The following is a 21,418-nucleotide window of genomic DNA, read 5'->3' as shown; positions in this document are numbered from 1 at the left end:
ATGGCTTGTGTGACTCATTTTTTATTCATTTATTTATCTATTTTTATTTTTTATATTTATTATTATCAATCACCTATTTTTTTATCTACTTATTTATTTACTATTATTTATTTGTTTGTTTATTATCTTGCTATTTACCCATTTATTTATTATTATCATCTAATCATTCTCTAAAATCTTTATTCATTATCTAATTCAATAATTTGATGTCTTTATGGGGATATCTACCAAGTAGATGAAGAATTTTTGAAATTTGTGAGACTTTGAGAAGGAAAGAAATTCTTTTAGGTGTTATTGAAGATCCTTTGGAGAGTTAAAGGATGGATGAAAAAGCTTTTGAAAAATGTGGGACTCATGGGGTGAAAGGCTCTTTTTGAAATTCAGAAAGAATTTTTCTGGTGGAGGAGACATAGAATTCGGAGAGAAGAGGACTCCTCAGGAGGGACGGCTGCCAATTGCCATAAAAACACAGGCTGGTGTTTTGGAAGGGGGGAGAAGTTTTCAAAGCAGGGACTTTCAGCACGCATCGAAAAGAGGAGGAAAGAAGGAAGCAGAAAGAGGAGGAGTTCATCTGGGCCATCAGGTCTGGTCAAAGAAAAGGAGAGAGCTCGTTAGGGGGATCTTTAGAGGGGGACAAAGCTCGCTTGAAGCCAAACAATATTTCTTGAGAAGAATTTCTCCAGGTATGGTCAAATGAAATTAGTATCTTCTCATCTCTATATGATTCAACATCATCCATTTTTACAGATTCTGGTGTTATCTTGTTGATTGTTGTGAATATTTAAGGCTGATTGTTTCTTCTGTGGAATGGTTTTAAATATGTGCATGCTCTGTCCTGGCTTGAAGTGTAGTTTTTTTAAAAAAAAAAAATCTCTACTGTTAATGGGTGATGCATATAATTATCGCTGATACTAGTATCTAAGAGTTGTGCTAGCTCTTGCTCTCTGATATCCCCCACCTGTTTTCAAGCCTTTTGACAAAATAGTGGAATGCGGCTTGTCTGTTTGCCCATCCTTTGTCTTCCTTCCTCTGTTTTTCTTGGATTATTTTTCTATGCTTCAACATCTATATTTCTCGTCTCTCTTCGGGCCACGGAGACCATAATGGCATGAGTATTTCTAGAAATGTGGAAACTTTATAAAGATTGTATACAATGGGTTGTTTGGGGTTAGATAGATTCAGAGGCCGCCATCGTTTCTGGGAGTTCTCAAGCACTTGTGAATACCGCAGGAAGTGGTCCAATTGACAGATGCATTTTTCTAGATCATAACGCTTGCTTCAGAATGGTGTGTCATATGCCATAACCCTATATCTATATGATAAGATGCATCAGCATGCTTCAAGCCATCAATCCTCATCAAGTATGAAGAAGGAATGCCTTTCCATGACTTGAGATGAACCCTTGACATGAAGCATCAAGACTAGAAAACATTAAACACTGAGCTCCCCGAGGGTCAAGTAGTTCAACCCCAGATGCCACATATTCCTAGTGACAGCCAGTCAACCTTCCTAAGCTTTGAAGACGGAAACCCCATCCATTTGAACTTAATCGGTTTGCAGTGGGATTGACCGACAATGGAGTCCATATTCTGGAGCCCTTGGAATCAGAAGGTAGGTGGGACCCCCTACCACTTGAAGATGCATGGCCCACTCCAGATTGCACCCCAGGTCTCACTCTTGCATGACCATCTTTTAAGTGCCCTTGTAATTTATCATGTGGATTGTTGCGTTTCAGTGGGTAAATGAGATTGATCGATTCACCATGAAAGGCGAAACCAAGTTGTTGGTTTCTCACATGGCCGATAGGAATATGGATTCTTGACGTTTGTGATAAACGGGGGATTGGGGTTCTTCGATGAATCGGAGACCACTTTAAGTGGTAATGGAACTTCAATAGTATCAAACTCAGCCGTGGGATGATGATAGTGACTTTGAATATGATTTAGAAGCTTCCCCAGCATTAGTATCAAAGTTCCAGCAGAGGCTACTGCATGTGTGAAGTCATTCCGAGTTCCTTCAGAAAATTCACAGCCTTCTGGTCCCATGCAGAGGACAAGCATCACTATGCTAGTTTCCGTTCAAAGATTTGATTGATTTTATGCGAATGGATTAACAATTGGTAATCTTCTAGCTCTAAAGAAACTATTCTCTATCCTAGTGAATGAGATATCAACCCGAAAATTACAGATTTTGACACCAAAAACTGGAATTATCCACAATGGAATGGTCCAGATTCTCGAGTTTTGGTTCGAAGAGTGGGGGCAAAGACTAGGAGAAGACCTCGAGCAGGCCTTATAGGGCAAACCTGAATTGGAAGAAGCAGATCTCTCTCTACTAGTTGAAGCCGTGGAACCCCATATTTCATAAAAGCAAGGCTGCTTACGTTTCTGTCAGCAAAAGTATTTAGACATTATAAGGGCTTCATCGGGTTTTGATGATTTATTTGTATCTAAAAGCTATAATGCAAAACCATGACTCCATCACTCGTTTCCAGCCTCATGTTTCATCTTTCAAAATGGTCACTCTTGGAGCTGCTAGAGGGATTGGTCAATCCTTAGCGCTCCTCGTCGAAATGTCTCATGTGAACTTTCTTACTGGGTTAAGCAGTATTAGTCCTTCTACAGCTTTTCACCAAGGTGCATGGTATATATCTCCACGTTTGTTTTTTCGAAGATCAGTTTGACGTTCCCTTGTGTTCCTACATGGATGTTCCTTCTATTGGCGTCGTGCAAAGGCCTGCACATTCATTATCGCAAGTAAGAGGTAGATGGCAGTAAGCTTGTTTAGGTTTGAAATCCATGGGCAAATGAAGTGGAGTGGAATGGTCGTTAAGACAAAACTCGTTCTTTGTAGAGCAGCTTGATGCAATTACATGCATTTCATCAAACCTCAGGCGCTATATGCCCAGTTCCTGACCAATGCTGTGCTTTATGATGTTTATGAAAGCCAAACTGACCAGTGCCACTTCTGTGGCTGTTCGTGAAATAGTCGGGATTAAAAATGGCAACATTCATTGCGCAATATCGAGTTGGCAAGCTTTCTCCGTTAGTATGTCACTACGGGACAAGATGATCCTACACATACAAACTGATTTCCTATACCTATGAGACCCTTGAAGGCAATACGAAGAAAATGGGAGGCGTTTTAAGGAAGAAGATAGAGCAGCAGCAGTAGTAGAAACATGGGGTTATGGGCACTAACCGGAGAAATATTAATAGAGGTGGCAGGTCACATTTTCATTGTCTGTTCCGTTGATTCACATGCATATAAAATCATTGTCAATGACAGTGCAAATTATTTTAATTTGGGGGGTTGGAGTTTATGAGCACCCTAGTTGTGTTTGGGACTGTAAATTCTTGGAAATTAAGTATCAAAGAGGGCTGCAGAAATGGTGACAAAGCTTGGCTTTTGATGAAGCTTATGGTCATATTGCTTTCGATAATAAACCCTCTATGCTTGAACAAATCCAAACAGCTGAGCACATGGGTATGGTCTTCGGAAAACGAGGGGTGCAATTTTTAAATAGAAGGAGACTGTTTTGGGAAAAGAAAACCAGGTTCTTGTGACTGTCAACTTCCAAGTCCTATTTCATATTGCTGATTCGCAACTGATGAGCTCTAAACCCATGAAGAAAGTAAAATTCGCAGTCAATGAATGAGTTTGAAACTAAAGACGGGATGATTGGCGATGGAGTAACAGGAGATCAAAACCACGAGCTTGGACTTACTAAAGAGTTGAAATGACTAGTTTCTGTCCGTTATATTTGTGCTTTTGATGATCTTCAAATACTACAAATCCACTAGAATGGTTCTTGAATTTCCAAAGCTCGGTGCTTGCTTCTTATTTCCTAATATCTCATGTTCGCGAAATAATAGAAGGCTTGGACCACACTTAATGGAACCTCCTCAAGGTTCAGAATGCATGCAAATCCAGCTACAGAAGAGGAAGCATGCCACATTTTGGAGTGTATGGATGTTAAGAGTTTGATGCTAGACAAAAAGTATAAGTGCAGTTGAACATTTTTGAAATCGTCACCGCTGTGCTTTGAACTCCTGTAACCAAACGGACAATTAACTCCTTAGCTACTTGGGCAACAAACACCACAACATTCAGGCTCATAAATGGCATCTCCTCTACTCTAAACATATTGGCTGAAGTCATTTCCTTTCAGATGCTCCAAACAGGCAATTAGGCAGGATAAGCTCAGCAGCATAGTCCAATGGCTTTCCAGTCAGTATGCAGTAGCAACATGGTCTCGGGTTTCAAATCCAGTTGGGTTCAAGATTGATGCACAGGCAGCACACCATCTTCGTGTGCTATTTTGCACTTCCGATACAGGGTGTCTTTCTGAGTACATAAGTTGTCATCCTTTTCTCCTTTAAATGTGCAAATCACCATCTCTTCTATCCCTTTTTCCTCTCTTGATGCTTTCCTATGATCTTACATTTTAAATCAAATCTTCAAAATCCCTTTCACGGAAATAATTCTTTTTTTTTTTTTTTTTTTTTGTAGGATTTTCCTTTTGGGTCTTTAAAATCTTGATTTCAATAAACTTGCTATCGTTTTCCTTCTGCCATGCATTTTCATTATTTTCTTTAATTTTCAACTGGTTTTCTTAAATTTCAATAAGCATGAACAAACTTCATGGTTCTAAACAATGAAACTCATGACATCAATTCATGCAAAAGTAAAATGGGACTTGGTAGGAGCCCAACATCCTTGATTTCTCCTTTGATTATGATTCAAATGAGATGATTGCTCGATATTCGCTTGATATTTAATTCTCCTTGATGATATACATGAATTTATTTTGTACTTATTGTTGAGCTAACCTTGTTTCCCATTAAAGCGCTCAACTTGCTATCTAAGTATGCTCTCTATCTCCCAATTCCAAAATTCTATGAAAATACATGTTATCATAGCTAAATCCATGTTTGAATGATGTCCTTGATTACCTTGACACTTATTTGATACTAATAAAATGCATGTGGAGTGATATACTATTCAAATTAACTTTGATTGTCTTATGATTGCGCTTAAGAAGCAGTCCAAGTACACACCATAACTCTGCTTTATGATTGTAATTTGATTTCCTATTTGACATGCTAGTATTAATAGAATCTTGAAATCATCTTAGTCTACCTAGGTACCGTCAATCAATTGATTAATTGTCACATTTTCCTCGACTTAGCCGTTAGAGGCCTTTTTAGGGCTTAGAGGGGTGCTACCTCTTTGAGGTACCTTCCCAATAAATAACCTGATTCCTGGACCTAGACTCGAGTTTTTTCAAAGTCATGCTTTTCCAAAATCATGGAGTTACTTCTTTAGGGTTTTTCTTTCTTGTTTTATTTTCCTTTTAAAAATAAAATAAAATAAGTGGTGACTCCAGCTTTTCCAAAACTAATTTTTCACCAACAAAAATGAGTTTTGCCATTGAGTGGGGACGCATGTAAAAAATGCTTGTCTACAGATTTTCCTAAGGTTCATTTGATAAAACTCGGGTTTTGATAGAAATGTAACTTTAATGCATAAACCAAGTTTTTAAAGATGCATGAAAAGATATAAAAATCTTAAGTGAACTCATACATTCATCTTACGTATGTTTCCTATGATTAAAGGTCTTCCAAATGTCTTGATCATGCATCCATTGGGTCCTTTAATGAATTTCCAAATTAATAGTTGAAATTTTTTATAATTAAAACCAATTAGCCACTTAATCATAGTTTGTTATCATAAAATAAAAAACGATTAGGAGAACCCTTGGGCTAACAATCTCCTTTTTTTTTATGATGACAAACCTTGGTTATCTAAGAGGAAAAGAATCTCTCCCTCAAAACTAATCATGGATCAACAATCAATATTTTAAGAATTAAAAATAAGATGATCAAGACATGTTGGATAGTATTGCAACAAGAAACAATGTAACTCATCAAATATATACGCATATCATATATAATGTCAAATGTATCAGTTAGTACATCATATGTCCAATAAGCTAAAGTAACTAAAGATAAGCAATATATGATCCAAACAAAAAAAAATGATATGCATGTCTCCTATATCTAGCCTCTTAGATCCTAAAATATCTTCCCATTTGGCAACATAAAAAAAAAACAGGAGGGGGGGGGGGGTATCCAACGAATCAAGGCTAAGAAGGTGGAGGTGGAAATATGGAATGCAAGTATGCCATCATCTCATCATGCTGACGCACAATGTAATCCTCAATATGATAAATCCTCTGTTAGAGATACTCAAACTGATAAGTGAACCTAATCTGATATTGGTCCATCTTATCCTCCATAGAATAAAATCATGTGTCACTAACCACTATAAGCTCCTCCATGAAAGTACCAAGGGATTTAATTTGAGCGGATAAATCCATCTAAGGAGCATGGTCAGGAGTAGGAGGTGCCTGAGACTGTGGTATCTCAGTATAGGTGGGCTCAGTGTATGATGTTTGAGTAGATGGTCCCTTTGTAAAAGCCGGTTTAGTCATCATCAGCTCAAAGAAGGTGACTCAAACTGAACACCCCCTATTTATGAAGGAATCTCTATTTGAATTGGGGGAATATCAAGCTCGGGCCCTCTTTACTAGTGGCCATTCTGAGGGTCTAGTCCACCCTCAAGGTTTACTTTGTTGAGATATTAGGAATGTTTTCCTTATATCATTCTTTCCTTATGTCATTCAGTATTGAGATATTAAGAATATTGAGATATTAGGAAAGTTGAGATATTAGGATATTAGTTGTTATTTCCTTATATTATTCTTTCCTTGTATCATTCTTTCCCATTCTTAGAATGGTGATTACCCTCTATATATACTCTGTACATGAACGAATGAAATGATGAATGAAAAACTACCATTCATCAATTTGAAGATGGTATCAGACCCATGGAACTGAAATCCTGGATATTTTGTCGGTAAGACCAACCATCATCCATCCTTTGAGAGAGAAAAAAAAAATGAGTGAAAAAAATACTATTGTTTTTCAATCTGAAGGTACTTTCAATCCAGGAATTATTTTGACTGAATCAAACTATGACATTTGGTCACAACTCGTGGAGATGCATATTGTCGAACGGGAAAAACTTTCCTACATTCGAGGTAAGACAAATCTACCAAAAGAGTCAGAAGATAGATATGAAAAATGGTATGCTGAGAATCAAAAAGTGAAGAAATGATTGTTAATGTCCATAAGTCCAGAAATTATGAAGCGTTACTTACGCTTACCCACCGCTCAAGAAATTTGGAGTGCATCATCAAAGGCCTTCTATGATGGAAGTGATGAATTACAAGTTTTCACTTTGAATCAAAAAGCCTTCATTGCCAAACAAAACGACAGGTCTCTTTCTGAATATTATAGAGAGTTAACTGAATTTTTTTGCGAATTGGATCATCGGGATAAGGTAGTCATGAAAGACCCTAAGGACATTGCAGCATACCAGAAATCCATTGAATGACAACGGGTGCACATCTTTCTTGCTGGATCGGGTGGTGACTTTGAGCAAGTTCGAGGAGAGATTCTACGCAAAGATCCTCTTCCCGATTTGGAAGAATGCTATGCACTGATTCGACGAGAGGCAGTGCGTCATGCTAGTATGAAAGCAGAATCTGACAACCCTGACACCTCAGCTATGGTAGTCTGACAACAATCAACCCGAAATTGGCAGGACCAATCCAAGACCAACCATCCTAAGACAAACCCTAATATTGATAAGTCAACCTTCAAATGCACTCATTGCAATAAGACTGGTCATACCAAGAGTCATTGCTATGAAATTGTGGGAAATCCAGACTGGTGGAATCACAATCGTGATCAACGAAAGAAGGATTCCAAGAAAACCTCAACTGCAATTGTTGCCGAAATAAAAATAGAAGCTAATGTTGATGAGAAAGCCTCTGCATTGGTAGCCGCTACAGATTATGGTGGTAAGTTTTTAAATACTTCTACACTTGTTATTAATAATGCATGGATAATTGATTCTGGTGCTACAGATCATATGATTTTTTATTCTAGACAGGTCTCATCCTTTAGATATTTCTCATAAAAAATTGTTTCCATAGCCAATGGTAACACAACTCCAGTCATTGGGGAAAGATCCTTAACTTTTACTGATACTTTGAATTTGAATTCTATTTTAGTTGTTCCATCCTTAAATTACAATCTTTTTTCAGTTTCTCAAATCACTGCAGTCTTATCTTGTATTGTCATTTTTTGGCCTGAATTTTGTGTTTTTAAGGACATCCAAACAAGACAGACGATTGGTTGTGGTATTAAGCGGGGAAAACTCTATTATTTGGACTTGCAGTCAAAGGATTCAAATAATTTGCGACAAGCCTTGATGGCAAATGGATCTGAGGGTGATAAGAAAAAGTCTGAAATTTGGTTGTGGCATCGACGTCTGGGACATGCTTCCTTTGGTTATTTAAAAAAATTGTTTCCTAGTTTGTTTGCAAAGAGTGATATTTTTGGTTTTCGTTGTGATATTTGTGAATTGGCTAAAAGCCATCGTGCTTCTTTTATATTAATTTTGAATAAAAGTCCGTCTCCTTTTATGGTTATACATTCTGATGTTTGGGGCCCATCCAAAGTCCCAACTTTGAGTGGTTCGCATTGGTTTGTTACTTTTATTGATGATTATACAGAATGACATGGTTATGCTTGATGAAAACCAAAGATGAAGTGAACTTGTTGTTTCAAAATTTTCATAAAATGATTGAAACTCAGTACAATGCAAAGGTTCGGGTTCTACGTAGTGATAATGGTGGAGAATATCAGAGTTATGATCTTCAAAAGTATTTGGAAGTACATGGCATCATTCATCAAACTACTTGTTCCAATACACCCCAGAAAATGGAGTCGTTGAACGGAAAAATCAGCACTTGTTAGAGGTTGTTCGAGCTTCCTTGATAGCAGCAAAAATACTGATATCTTATTGGGGAGAAGCAATCACATCTGCCGCATACTTGATCATCCGGGTACCTTCCAGCTCAATTAACTTCCAAACACCTTTCCAAGCTCTTACTAATGTCATAGTTGCCCCAACCGTCCCAAATCTACCTCCTTGTGTTTTTTGTTGCGTGGTATTTGTGCATCTACACAAACATCAACGCACCAAGTTAACTTCCCATGCATTGCAATGTGTGTTTGTTGGATATGCATTGCACAAAAAATGATATCGATGTTACCATCCTTCAACTCGACAAATGTTTATTACAATGGATGTGGTGTTTTATGAAGATTCGATGTATTTTTCATCTGATTCTGAACTTCAGGGGGAGTACCATAAGGAAATTTAGACTCTCGATTATGATTATCATATCTCTGAGGATGAGGAATTTGGACAATCTGAACTAGTGAACCAGGAAGCGGGTGAGTTGGATATGAGTGGTCAATAATTTGGGTCCGAAGATGTCTTCACTGAAATACCAAACCAATCGTCATCTGTTGAGGATGTTCTTAATTTGGAACCCAATCCATTCATGAAACGGTTACCACACCATCATAATAGAGGTATTCCTAAACCCACATATGAACCTGAATTGTCTACCAAAGTCAAATATCCCATGAGCAACTATATGTCTAACCATCATTTGTCTGAATCAAATAAGTCATTTGTATTATCTACTGTAACTATTCCTAAAAGTGTGCAGGAAGACTTAGCTGATCCAAGGTGGAAAGCAGCCATGAATGAAGAGATGAAATCATTGCAGAAGAATGAAACATGAGAACTCGTAGAATGTCCACCAGGAAAGAAGCCAGTTAGGTGTCGTTGGATCTATACTGTGAAGTACAAGGAAGATGGTAGTATTGAACAATTTAAAGCAAGATTGGTAGCAAAAGGGTACACTCAAACTTATGGAATTAACTACACAGAGACATTTGCACTTGTAGCTAAGATCAACACAGTTCGAGTATTACTGTCTTTAGTTGCAAACCTAGATTGGCCATTACAACAGTTCGATGTGAAATGCGCCTTTCTGCATGGCGAGTTATCTGAAGAAGTATATATGCATCTTCCACCAGGATGCATGGTGTCAGAAAAGCAATGTCAGAAGGTGTGCAAATTGAAGAAGTCATTATATGGGTTGAAGCAATCCCCGAGAGCATGGTTTGAAAGGTTCACAAAGTCAATGAGAGTTTTTGGCTATCGTTAAAGTAATTCAGATCACACTTTGTTCCTGAAAAAGCAACATGGTAAAATTACGGCACTCATCGTATATGTGGATGACATGGTAGTTACAGGAAATGATCCTGAAGAAAGAAAAGCTCTGTAAAATTATCTATCTAGAGAATTCAAAATAAAAGATCTAGGTCCTCTGAAATACTTTTATTTTTCAAAATAAAAGTATGCTTTAGATCTTTTACAGGAGACTGGAATGTCGGGATGTCAACCTGTTAATACACCAATAGAAGAATGTCTGAAATTGTGTGTTGAGTCTAATTAAGTATCAACCGATAAGGGAAGATACCAGAGACTTGTGGGGAGACTAATGTACTTAGCTCATACAAGACCAGATCTTGCTTATACATTAAATGTAGTGAGTCAATACATGCATAGTCCTGGAGAGCAATATATGAATACAGTCATGCGTATTTTGAGGTATTTGAAGAATGCTCCTAGGAAGGGAGTTTTGTTCGCTAAAAATGTTGATCATCAGAGTATAAAAATATATATTGATGCTGATTGGGCCAGTGCAGTGGATGATAGGCATCTACATCTAGTTACTTTACCTTTGTAGGTGGTAATCTTGTGACATGGAAAAGTATGAAGTAGAATGTCGTCGCTCATTCAAGTACAGAAGCGGAATTTAGAGGTATGGCTCTAGGACTTTGTGAGGCATTATGGTTAAGACTCCTCTTACAGGATTTAGGTTACCTATCTAGGCAACCAATCCGATTGTTTTGTGACAATAAAGCCGCATGTGACATTGCTCATAATCCAGTACAACATGATTGTACAAAGTATGTCAAGGTAGATAGATTCTTCATTAAGGAAAAGTTGGATGATAAGATTGTGGAATTGCCTAAGATTCGATCAGAAGATCAATTGGTCGATATCCTCACCAAAGCTGTCTCAAGTCAAGTATTCTCAAAATTTTTAGACAAGTTGGGCATGTGTGACATCTATGCACCAACTTGAGGGGGAGTGTTAAGATATTAGGAATGCTTTCCTTATATCATTCTTTCCTTATGTCATTCAGTATTGAGATATTAAGAATATTGAGATATTAGGAAAGTTGAGATATTAAGATATTAGTTGTTATTTTCTTATATTATTCTTTCCTTGTATCATTCTTTCCCATTCTTAGAATGGTAATTACCCTCTATATATACTCCGTACATGAACGAATGAAAGGATGAATGAAAAACTATCATTCATCAATTTGAAGATAGTCTATCCTGCATCTCCCTAATCTCTACCTCCTTCTCAACTCTAAGGTGTGCCTATCCCTGTCCCTGTCCTTATGGTTGTGCTCTCTCTGCTTTTCTGATCCAAGAATAATTTGGAGTCTTCTCAAATTTCATCCGCCCCATGGATTGATCATCATATGTACTGGGAGCCTCAAAGTCTGTTTCTCTACTAAGGTTAATGCCAACATCCTTGAATACTCGGGAAAAGAAGCAGTCATAGGGGAGTGCTTGAGTGGTGCTCTCACAACATGCAATCATGTGCATCATCATCAGATATCCCAAATAGATCCGTCTCCCAATCAAAATGGAATCTATAAGGAATGTCTCGTAATAGGAGACTTCATCTCGATGTCTACCTTGTGGTAGGAAAATGAAGCGCAATATATGATGTAGCACTCGATTGATGACTGTCAAGTTTTGTGCTGATGGCTTGCCCATCCCATCCCATAGGCATCTGATAGTTCACAAATCCTCTTAATAGTCTCCTTATGCTCAAATCCCAGCAGAGTGGGCCAGATCTTGGACTTGTATATTCTAAGTCCAACAGGAGCAATATCAAAGATATGTATGACAAATGCTCTTCGGGTCTAAGCGAATCTCAACTACTCTAATAGTGGATAGGATTGAGCCACCCATGTCATAAGTCACCATCGAGTAGAATGCTCGTACCAGTGTCAGAAAAACTAGCTCAAAAATCATAACAACCGACAACCAACTCTGTTAGGGACTCTCTATGGGACTTGAACCTTCGAGGGGTGTTAACTGCCCCATTAGGCTACCATGGCGGGTAGTAGAGGAGAGAATTTTTTTTTTTTTTTTTTTGTTAAAGAAAACTAATAAAAAGGAATAAGTTTATGATCAGTAGTTTGTTTTTTCCACATACTTTTTAAATTTTGTTTATTTTCCTCTCCATCTTTCACAATTTTTATTTTTATTTTTGAAAATATATGAACTTCAAATAATTTGAATTACATTTTTATTTGTGTTTAAATCATTGAATTTATTTTTATTTTAGTTTTAATCATTTTAATATTTTCTTTGATCCAAAGGTCAATTTTATTTTTTAAACTTGTATACAATTAATACAATCAACAGTTTTGTTATCTATGATTAGTAATAATAGCAAATATCCTATAAACACACATTTTTAGGATTGAAATTACTTTATTTTGCTACTAGATATTATTAAATTCAAAAAATGAAAAATAAAATTTAAAATATCTATTTTACAATAATGGGAATAAAAGAATATAATAATGATATCTCTAGTCCATCAGTATGATGGCGTGAATGGAGGACAAGATCATAAAAATATGAGGAGGTCAAAAAGCAATGATCGATAGAAAATGATAGAAGACTTGGAAATTATGGACGACTTGGAAAACTTTCATTCATACAATGGACCACTAAGAGAAAAAGAAAGAAAAAATTGTAAAATGTTCATATCTTTATATGTACAGTTTTTAAAAACTTGTTTTTTTTTTTTGTTTTTTTTTATTTAAATATGGTCAAACAAGTCTATATTTTCTTTTTGTTTTTAAAAATTAGTGAAAACAACTTCTACTTGTTCTTTAAAAATTGTTTTTTATTTCACTTTGTTTATTATTTTCAGAGAACAACGACCAAATGATGTTAAATTTTTTTAAAACCAAGCCAAACAAGCTTTATGTATTCAACTTTTTTTTTTATTTATAGACAATCAAATCAGATAAAAAAAAAATTATAAGGATTTTGATTAGGATTTTGGAAATTTTCAAAGTACTGGAGAAGAAACATAAATAAATAAATAAAAAGTTGATAACAATAAATAAGTTTTTAATTAGTAGTTTCTTTTCACATGCTTCTTAAAATTTATTTCTGTTTCATTTTATCTCTCACAAAAATTGAAATTTGAAAATATATGAATTTTTAAATAATTTGAATTAAAATTTTATTTTTATTTGTGCTAAAACAAAAAACTCAAATTGAATTTATTTTTGTTTTATTTTTAATTATTTTAATACTTTCTTTATCCAAAAGTCGGTTTTATTTTTCAACTTTTACACAATTAATTTATATAATATTTAGTAATACTAGTGAAAATATTAATCAAACCACATATACACACGAGTAGAAAATAAAGAAAAAAACAAGATTTTTAACATGATTCAATTATTAATGGGATTCCTACATCCACAAAATACATTACACGCTCTAAAAAGCAAAACCCTAAATATAAAATGGTTAAATATGTAATAAGGGTAAACTCAATATTCTAAGTAAAGTGTAACAATATTGATTCAAGTTTCACAATCCAACAAAAAATTCTATTAAAAAAAAAACTTAGAAGTGAAATTACTTTATTTCACCATTAGTTATTATTAAATTCAAAAGAAATGAAAAAAAGGGAAAAATAACCTATTTTTGACATAAATGTCTTTTACCATTTCAAGTATTTACATATAATTTTAAAAGAATGAATTATTTTTACAAGAAAAAAGTAAATGCATTTTTGTTAATATAAGGCCAAAAAAGATAGAGGGTTAAATTACCAAATTGGGGTTTTCAATTACCTTTTTAATAAAATAACCTAAGCCAATATATAGTTTTATTTGATCCAATGCACCTATGTAGCACTTTTTTGTACTCCTTAGTGGATTTTTGAAAGCCCTTATCAATATTTTATGGCAAAATCTCTAATCTTTATTAAAATTGACTATACTTTCAAGACAAATCTTTAAAAGTATAAGAGATGGAGGCTAAAACTTTTGATGAATTATTATAGTTTTTGCTTTTAATGAAAGATTATTTTCTCTTAGGGTTCATCAAAGCCCACAACTTTTCAATAAAATGTGTAAAACCCTAATATTGGTTATGGAGAGTTTTCTAATTTGAAAACATTCTAAAAATTCTAAAAAGTAAACACAATTTTTAAACTTATCAAAATAATTTTTAGAATAAAAAACATATTAAACATAAAGTAAACTCCATCTTAATTTCTTTTGTTAAAATATACTCTAGGAATAACCGTGTTGTAAACTCCTAGATAGTGATGTAAAACTAACATGACAAGAAGTGGAGAAGACCATAATAAAGCTAATATGAAAAGAATCTTGTGATATAAATTTTCCCTTTTTTGTTAATTATTTCAAGCACTCAATATAATTTGAGAGGATGATTTATGATTTTTTTTTTTTTTTTGGTTAAAATATAATTTAGGAAGAACCGTGTTGTAAACTCCTAGATAGTGATGTAAAGCTAACATGAAAAGAAGTGGAGAAGACCATAATAAAGTTAATATGAAAAGAATCTTGTGATGTAAATTTTCCCTTTTTTGTTAAGAGGATGATTTATGATTTTTTTTTTTTTTTGTTAAAATATACTTTAAAAAGCACCGTGTTGTAAACTCCTGGAGAGTGATGCAAGGCTAATATGAAAAGAAGTAGAGAAGACCATAATAAAGCTAATATGAAAAGAATCTTATGATGTAAATTTTCCCTTTTTTGTTAATTATTCCAAACACTCAATATAATTTCAGAGGATGATTTATGATTTTTTTTTTTGGTTAAAATATAATTTAGGAAGAACCGTGTTGTAAACTCCTAGATAGTGATGTAAAGCTAACATAAAAAGAAGTGGAGAAGACCATAATAAAGTTAATATGAAAAGAATCTTATGATGTAAATTTTCCTTTTTTTGTAATCATTTCAAACACTCAATATAATTTCAGAGGATGATTTATGATTTTTTTTTTTTTTTTGTTAAAATATACTTTAAAAAGCACCGTGTTGTAAACTCCTAGAGAGTGAAGCAAAGCTAATATGAAAAGAAGTGGAGAAGACCATAATAAAGCTAATATGAAAAGAATCTTGTGATGTAAATTTTCCTTTTTTTGTTAATTATTTCAAAGACTCAATAGATGATTTTGGAGGATGATTTATGAATTTAAAAAAAAAATGTTAAAAAATGCTTCTAGAATAACCGTGTTGCAAACTCCTAAATAGTATCGTCATTCTATTGACTCATAGAAGTAAAAGTCAAGAGACGTGTCTCATGACCCTCATCAAATCATTTATTTTGAACTATATTTTACTTAGTCAATTTCAAAACAAATTAGTATCATTTTAATCTATTAATGATCTAGAAATGTTGAAGAAAAAATGGTGTATGTACGAAGTGTAAAACAAGTGATAGTTTCATTTTAAAATTTATATAGTTTTCATTGTATGACACGTAATTTAGAAGAAAGAGAACAAAATGAAGAAAGTAAAAGAGAAATTAAAGGAAAATTAGTCGGTCTCAAAAACAAAAGATAAAAATAAAAGGAAGATATTTGGAAGGAAATGAAGGGATGACCCCTTTGTCAAAATTTGACCCTTAACGAAAATTTGGTTTATGAATGGAAACTTTGTTAATTAGAGAAAGCTACAAACAAATTTTTCATTATTATCGCAACTTGATTAGTGAAAATCTAACTTTATTAGAATTATGATTCATTCGTTCTTTTATATTCTAATTTATTTCTATTCCTATTCTTATTTATTAGAAATATGAAAGCATCTTAAGATTTGTTAAAGTGATTTCATGAAGATTAAGAAAAGTCATCAAACTCAACTTAAATTCATATTTAGTAGCTAATAATTTGTATCCTATTTTATGAAAAATAAAGAGTATAAGAAAAAAAATTCTTGAAAGATAATAAAAGAAAATTTTTCTCATTTCTTTTTATCATTTTCTTTTATTGCTCACCAACGATATGCCGATATATCTTGATATTTTCGTTCTTGATTAAGATTGAATATCCTTTTTGAAACTTAAAATAATTCATATGTTATCTTTTTATGTTCTTTGTTTATGTATAGTCATCATTTATGAAATTTTTTTTATACAATTAGGTTATGTTTGTTAGGTAGGATTAACATGTGAGATATGAAATTTAAAATTTGTTTTATGAAAAAAAATTATTAAAATTTAAACCAAAAGACCAACGTTATCATTTTGGTTTTTCCGTAAGGAGAAAGTTTAACAAGAAAAGTCTTCTTTGTTCCCCTATTTGAGTTGGAAATTTCCATAGTGAAGAAGAGTGGGCTAAAGTTACAGTGAATCATTTGCATATAAATAAGAGAATACTCAGACACCATTTCTCTCATCTTACCTCCCTCCTCCCTCTCTTAATTCCTAATTCCTTTTGGGAAGAATGATGTCTAAACTCCCCCTCTATTTTATTTTCTTCATCTCATGCTCTCAGCTCTTTTTCTCTTCTTTCTCTTTCTCTAATTCCACCAAACTATGCCCTCATCATCAAACCCTTGCTCTACTCCAACTTAAGAAATCATTTTCCGTTATTGACAATTCCAGTTTTTGGGGATGCGATTACTATGGTGTCACAGCTTATCCCAAAACAGAGTCTTGGAAGAAGGGTAGTGATTGCTGCTCATGGGATGGAGTGACATGTGATAAGGTGACAGGCCATGTAATTGGGCTGGACCTTAGTTGTAGCTGGCTCTATGGCACCATCCATTCCAATAGTACCCTCTTCCTCTTTCCTCACCTGCGAAGGCTCAACCTTGCTTTTAATGACTTCAATGGGTCCTCTATTTCGGATGGGTTTGGCCGGTTCTCAACCTTGACGCATCTCAACCTCTCCTCCTCTGAATTTTCTGGAAAAATTGCACCAGAAATCTCCCACCTCTCCACATTGGTCTCACTGGATTTGTCTAGGAATTATGGAGCAAAATTTTCCTCGCATGGCTTCAATTCTCTGGTTCAAAATTTAACCAAGTTGCAGAAGCTTCACCTTGGAGGTATTTCCATCTCTTCAGTTTTTCCTGATTCCTTGCTAAATCAGTCTTCTTTAATATCATTAGATCTCTCTTTGTGTGGATTACATGGGAGATTCCCTGACCATGGCATTCATCTTCCAAAACTCGAGGTTCTCGACTTATGGGGAAATGGTGATCTAAGTGGAAACTTCCCACGATTCAGTGAGAACAATTCCCTTATGGAGTTGGATTTATCAAACACAAATTTCAGTGGAGAGCTTCCAGCTTCAATGGGCAATCTAAAGTTTTTACAGACTTTGGATCTCCACAATTGCAAATTGTCAAGGTCCATCCCTACTTCAATTGGCAATCTAAAGTCTTTACAGACTTTGGATCTCACCTTTTGTGAGTTCTCAGGGTCCATCCCTGCTTCATTAGAGAACCTTACACAAATCACTTCTTTGTACCTCAATGGGAATCATTTTAGTGGTAATATTCCAAATGTTTTTAATAACCTTAGAAATTTAATTTCATTAGTCCTTTCTAGTAACAATTTCAGTGGTCAGCTTCCACCATCAATTGGAAATCTTACCAACCTTAAGTACTTAGACATCTCTAATAATCAGCTAGAAGGTGTCATTTTTTCTCATGTAAATGGGTTTTCAAGTCTATCATTTGTCAATTTAGGGTATAACTTGTTCAACGGGACAATACCATCTTGGTTGTACACTCTACCATCATTAGTTTCTTTAAGTCTCAGTCATAATAAACTTACTGGTCATATTGGTGAAATCCAAATTGCTTCATTGGAGGCAATTAATTTAAGTATGAATCAGTTATATGGGTCAATTCCAAGTTCAATATTTAAGCTTATAAACCTTAGATCTCTTTATCTTTCTTCAAATAACTTGAGTGGCATTTTGGAGACAAGCACATTTGTAAAACTTAGAAATCTTGCTTGGCTTGATCTTTCAAACAACATGCTCTCCTTGACCACCTCTAGTAGTTCCAACTCCATTTTACCCAACATTGTGGGTCTAGACCTTTCAAACAATAAGATAAGTGGAAAATGGACATGGAATATGGGAAAAGATACATTGAAATCCTTGAATCTCTCCTATAACTTGATAAGTGGGTTTGAGTTGCTTCCATGGAAAAATATACAAATTCTGGATCTTCATTCCAACTTGCTGCAAGGACCACTTCCAACTCCCCCATATTCTACATTTTTCTTTGCAGTCTCCAATAACAAATTGAGTGGAGAAATCTCACCATCGATTTGCAAAGTGCATTCCATCGGAATTCTTGATTTATCTAATAACAATTTGAGTGGCAGACTTCCACATTGTTTGGGGAATTTTAGCAAAGATCTTTCTGTTTTGAATTTACAAGGGAATCGATTTCATGGCACTATTCCTCAAACATTTTTGAAGGGCAATGTTATCAGGAATCTTGACTTCAATGGTAATCAATTGGAAGGCCTAGTACCCAGATCTTTGATCATTTGTAGAGAACTTGAAGTTCTAGACCTTGGAAATAACAAGATAAATGATACATTTCCCCATTGGTTGGAAACTCTTCCAAAGTTGCAAGTTCTTGTTTTGCGCTCTAATAGTTTCCATGGTCATATAGGGTTTTCCAAAATCAAATCCCCATTCATGAGCCTAAGAATCATTGATCTTGCTCGCAATGATTTCGAGGGTGACTTGCCTGAAATGTATTTGAGAAGTTTGAAAGCAATAATGAATGTAGATGAAGGCAAGATGACAAGAAAATATATGGGGGACCATTATTATCAAGATTCCATAATGGTGACAATCAAGGGGTTGGAGATTGAACTTGTGAAAATCTTGAATACTTTCACAACAATTGATTTATCAAGCAATAAATTCCAAGGAGAGATTCCAGAGTCTATTGGAAATCTTAATTCACTTCGAGAGCTCAATTTGTCTCACAACAACCTTGTTGGACATATCCCATCATCTTTTGGGAATTTGAAGTTGCTTGAATCATTGGACCTCTCTTCAAACAAGCTCATTGGGAGAATTCCTCAAGAATTGACAAGTTTAACATTTCTTGAAGTTTTGAATCTTTCTCAAAACCATCTCACTGGATTTATACCTCGAGGAAATCAGTTTGAGACATTTGGAAATGATTCATACAACGGGAACTCAGGGCTATGTGGATTTCCATTGTCGAAGAAATGTACAACTAATGAAACACCAGAACCTTCAAAAGAAGCGGATGCAGAGTTTGAAAGTGGATTTGATTGGAAAATCACATTGATGGGATATGGATGTGGATTGGTAATCGGGTTGTCTCTTGGGTGTTTCATTTTCTTAACTGGGAAACCTGAATGGTTTGTCCGTATTATTGAAGAGAATTTGCACAATAAGAGTAGAAGGTCTAAAAGGAGCACTCGTAGGCGAAGAGCAAGAAGAAACTAAGTCATTCCAGTTGCATTGTATTATCATTTGCTATGTAATATAAGTTGTTTTTTACATTATCGTGTTAACAAATAATCTACATTGTGATTATATAAGTGTAATCTTATTTATAAATTTGAAATAGTGAGCACTTTTCTTGTTTCTTAATAGCACAATAGTCATTAGGGCCTCTTGTGGATATATTATTTATAAATAATAATAATATTATAAATTAATTATTTTTATATCCTATTTATAAATAATAATATTTATATTTTTATTCTCAAGTTAGAATTCTTGTAAGTGCATATATTCAAACCATATAAAAATAAATATTATTTTATATTAATTAGATCTTAATAAAAGAATACTATCTTTAAATTAATTTAATTATTTATTTTTAAAAATAAAAACGAATTTACACTTATATTCTTTGGTTTTTTATGATAAAAAATAACAATTTTAATTTTTATAGTTTATTTAATACCTTTCTAACTCATTTCACTTTGACATTACTTCTTAAACCAATTAAAAATATTATTTTAAGAATGTGAAATAAGCAAGAAACATATTAAATAAGTTATAAAAATTAACATTTTTATTACTTTTCATAAAAAAAAAAAAAAACCAAAGAATATAAGTGTAAATTAATTTTTATTTTTAACAATAATTAATCAAATTAATTTAGAGATGGTTTATTTTATATTAAATTAGATATTAATTAAAGAATTTTATCTTTGAATTAATTTAATTATTTATTTTTAAAAAATAAAAACCAATTTACATTTATATTCATTAGTTCTTCTTACAACAAATAATTAACATTTTAACTTTAAAGTTTATTTAATACATTTCTAACTCATGTCACTTTGACATTACTTGATAAACCGACTAAAAATATTAAATTCAAGATAGAGACCAAAATAAATTTTTAATCAATATCCAATTTAATATAAAATAATACTTATTTTTATATGGCATGAATATGCACATTAACATAATTTATACTTCTATGAATGTTACTATTTTTAAATAATATATAAAAATAATTCATTTATAATATTAATTATTTATAAATAATATATCGACAATAATTAATAATTATTCTTATATATTCTATTATTACACAAAATATACTAATTTTGTAATACCTATATTTTAAATAATTTCATTATTATGAAACATATTATTACTTAAAAATAATAATAAAATATAAACCGTCATCCTCTTTATCTAGGTTTATACCAATCTAGGAATTTAATTCTTAATCGAAGCTACTAATCTTAAGATCAAAATTCTAATTCTTAAATACCTGCTAATCCTTCATAAATAATTCTTAAATACCTATTATCATCTTTGAGTATTTTTATCAATTTATTAATTTATAATTTAGTAATTTATCATCTTTGATCCTTCACTATTTTTATTTTATTTATAATATAATAGATTTGAGACTGGGTGATTTCATAATGTTGCAATGTTCCAAGATTATTTATGAAGAAGAGTTGGGACATTGGCTAGAAATTGAGTTGATTGAATAAAAAACTGAAAAAGGAGAGAGCTAAAGAAAAATTAGAAGGAGAGTTGGGATTATTGGATCAGATCGGTATATAAAAATTATTATACTTTTCTCTACTTTTTCCTTTTCCAATTTATTATTATTTTAAAAAAATAATAATTATTATATATAAACCCACCAAATAATAATAGTAATAATAATATATATAATTATTAATTTACACATTATTGTTTCATTAATTATTATTATTTTGCAAATATAAAAATATTATATGTATAACTTATCCTCCAATAATACTAATAATATATAATATAA

The 21,418-nt window shown here is 33.2% G+C and overlaps 1 protein-coding gene across 1 annotated transcript; it reads left to right on the top strand.

Moving 5' to 3' along the window:
- Window positions 1-343: 343 nt before the first annotated feature.
- Window positions 344-19,605, top strand: LOC117905714 (receptor-like protein 7). Its single transcript, XM_034818599.1, has 4 exons — window positions 344-583; window positions 1,173-1,286; window positions 4,185-4,339; window positions 16,755-19,605. The coding sequence occupies exons 1-4, from the start codon at window positions 344-346 to the stop codon at window positions 19,603-19,605; spliced, it is 3,360 nt and encodes a 1,119-aa protein (XP_034674490.1).
- Window positions 19,606-21,418: the final 1,813 nt, after the last annotated feature.

This window comes from Vitis riparia, chromosome 18 (genome assembly GCF_004353265.1).
Source record: "Vitis riparia cultivar Riparia Gloire de Montpellier isolate 1030 chromosome 18, EGFV_Vit.rip_1.0, whole genome shotgun sequence".
In the NCBI taxonomy this organism is placed as follows: domain Eukaryota; kingdom Viridiplantae; phylum Streptophyta; class Magnoliopsida; order Vitales; family Vitaceae; genus Vitis; species Vitis riparia.
This window is presented reverse-complemented; position numbering and strand designations above follow the sequence as displayed.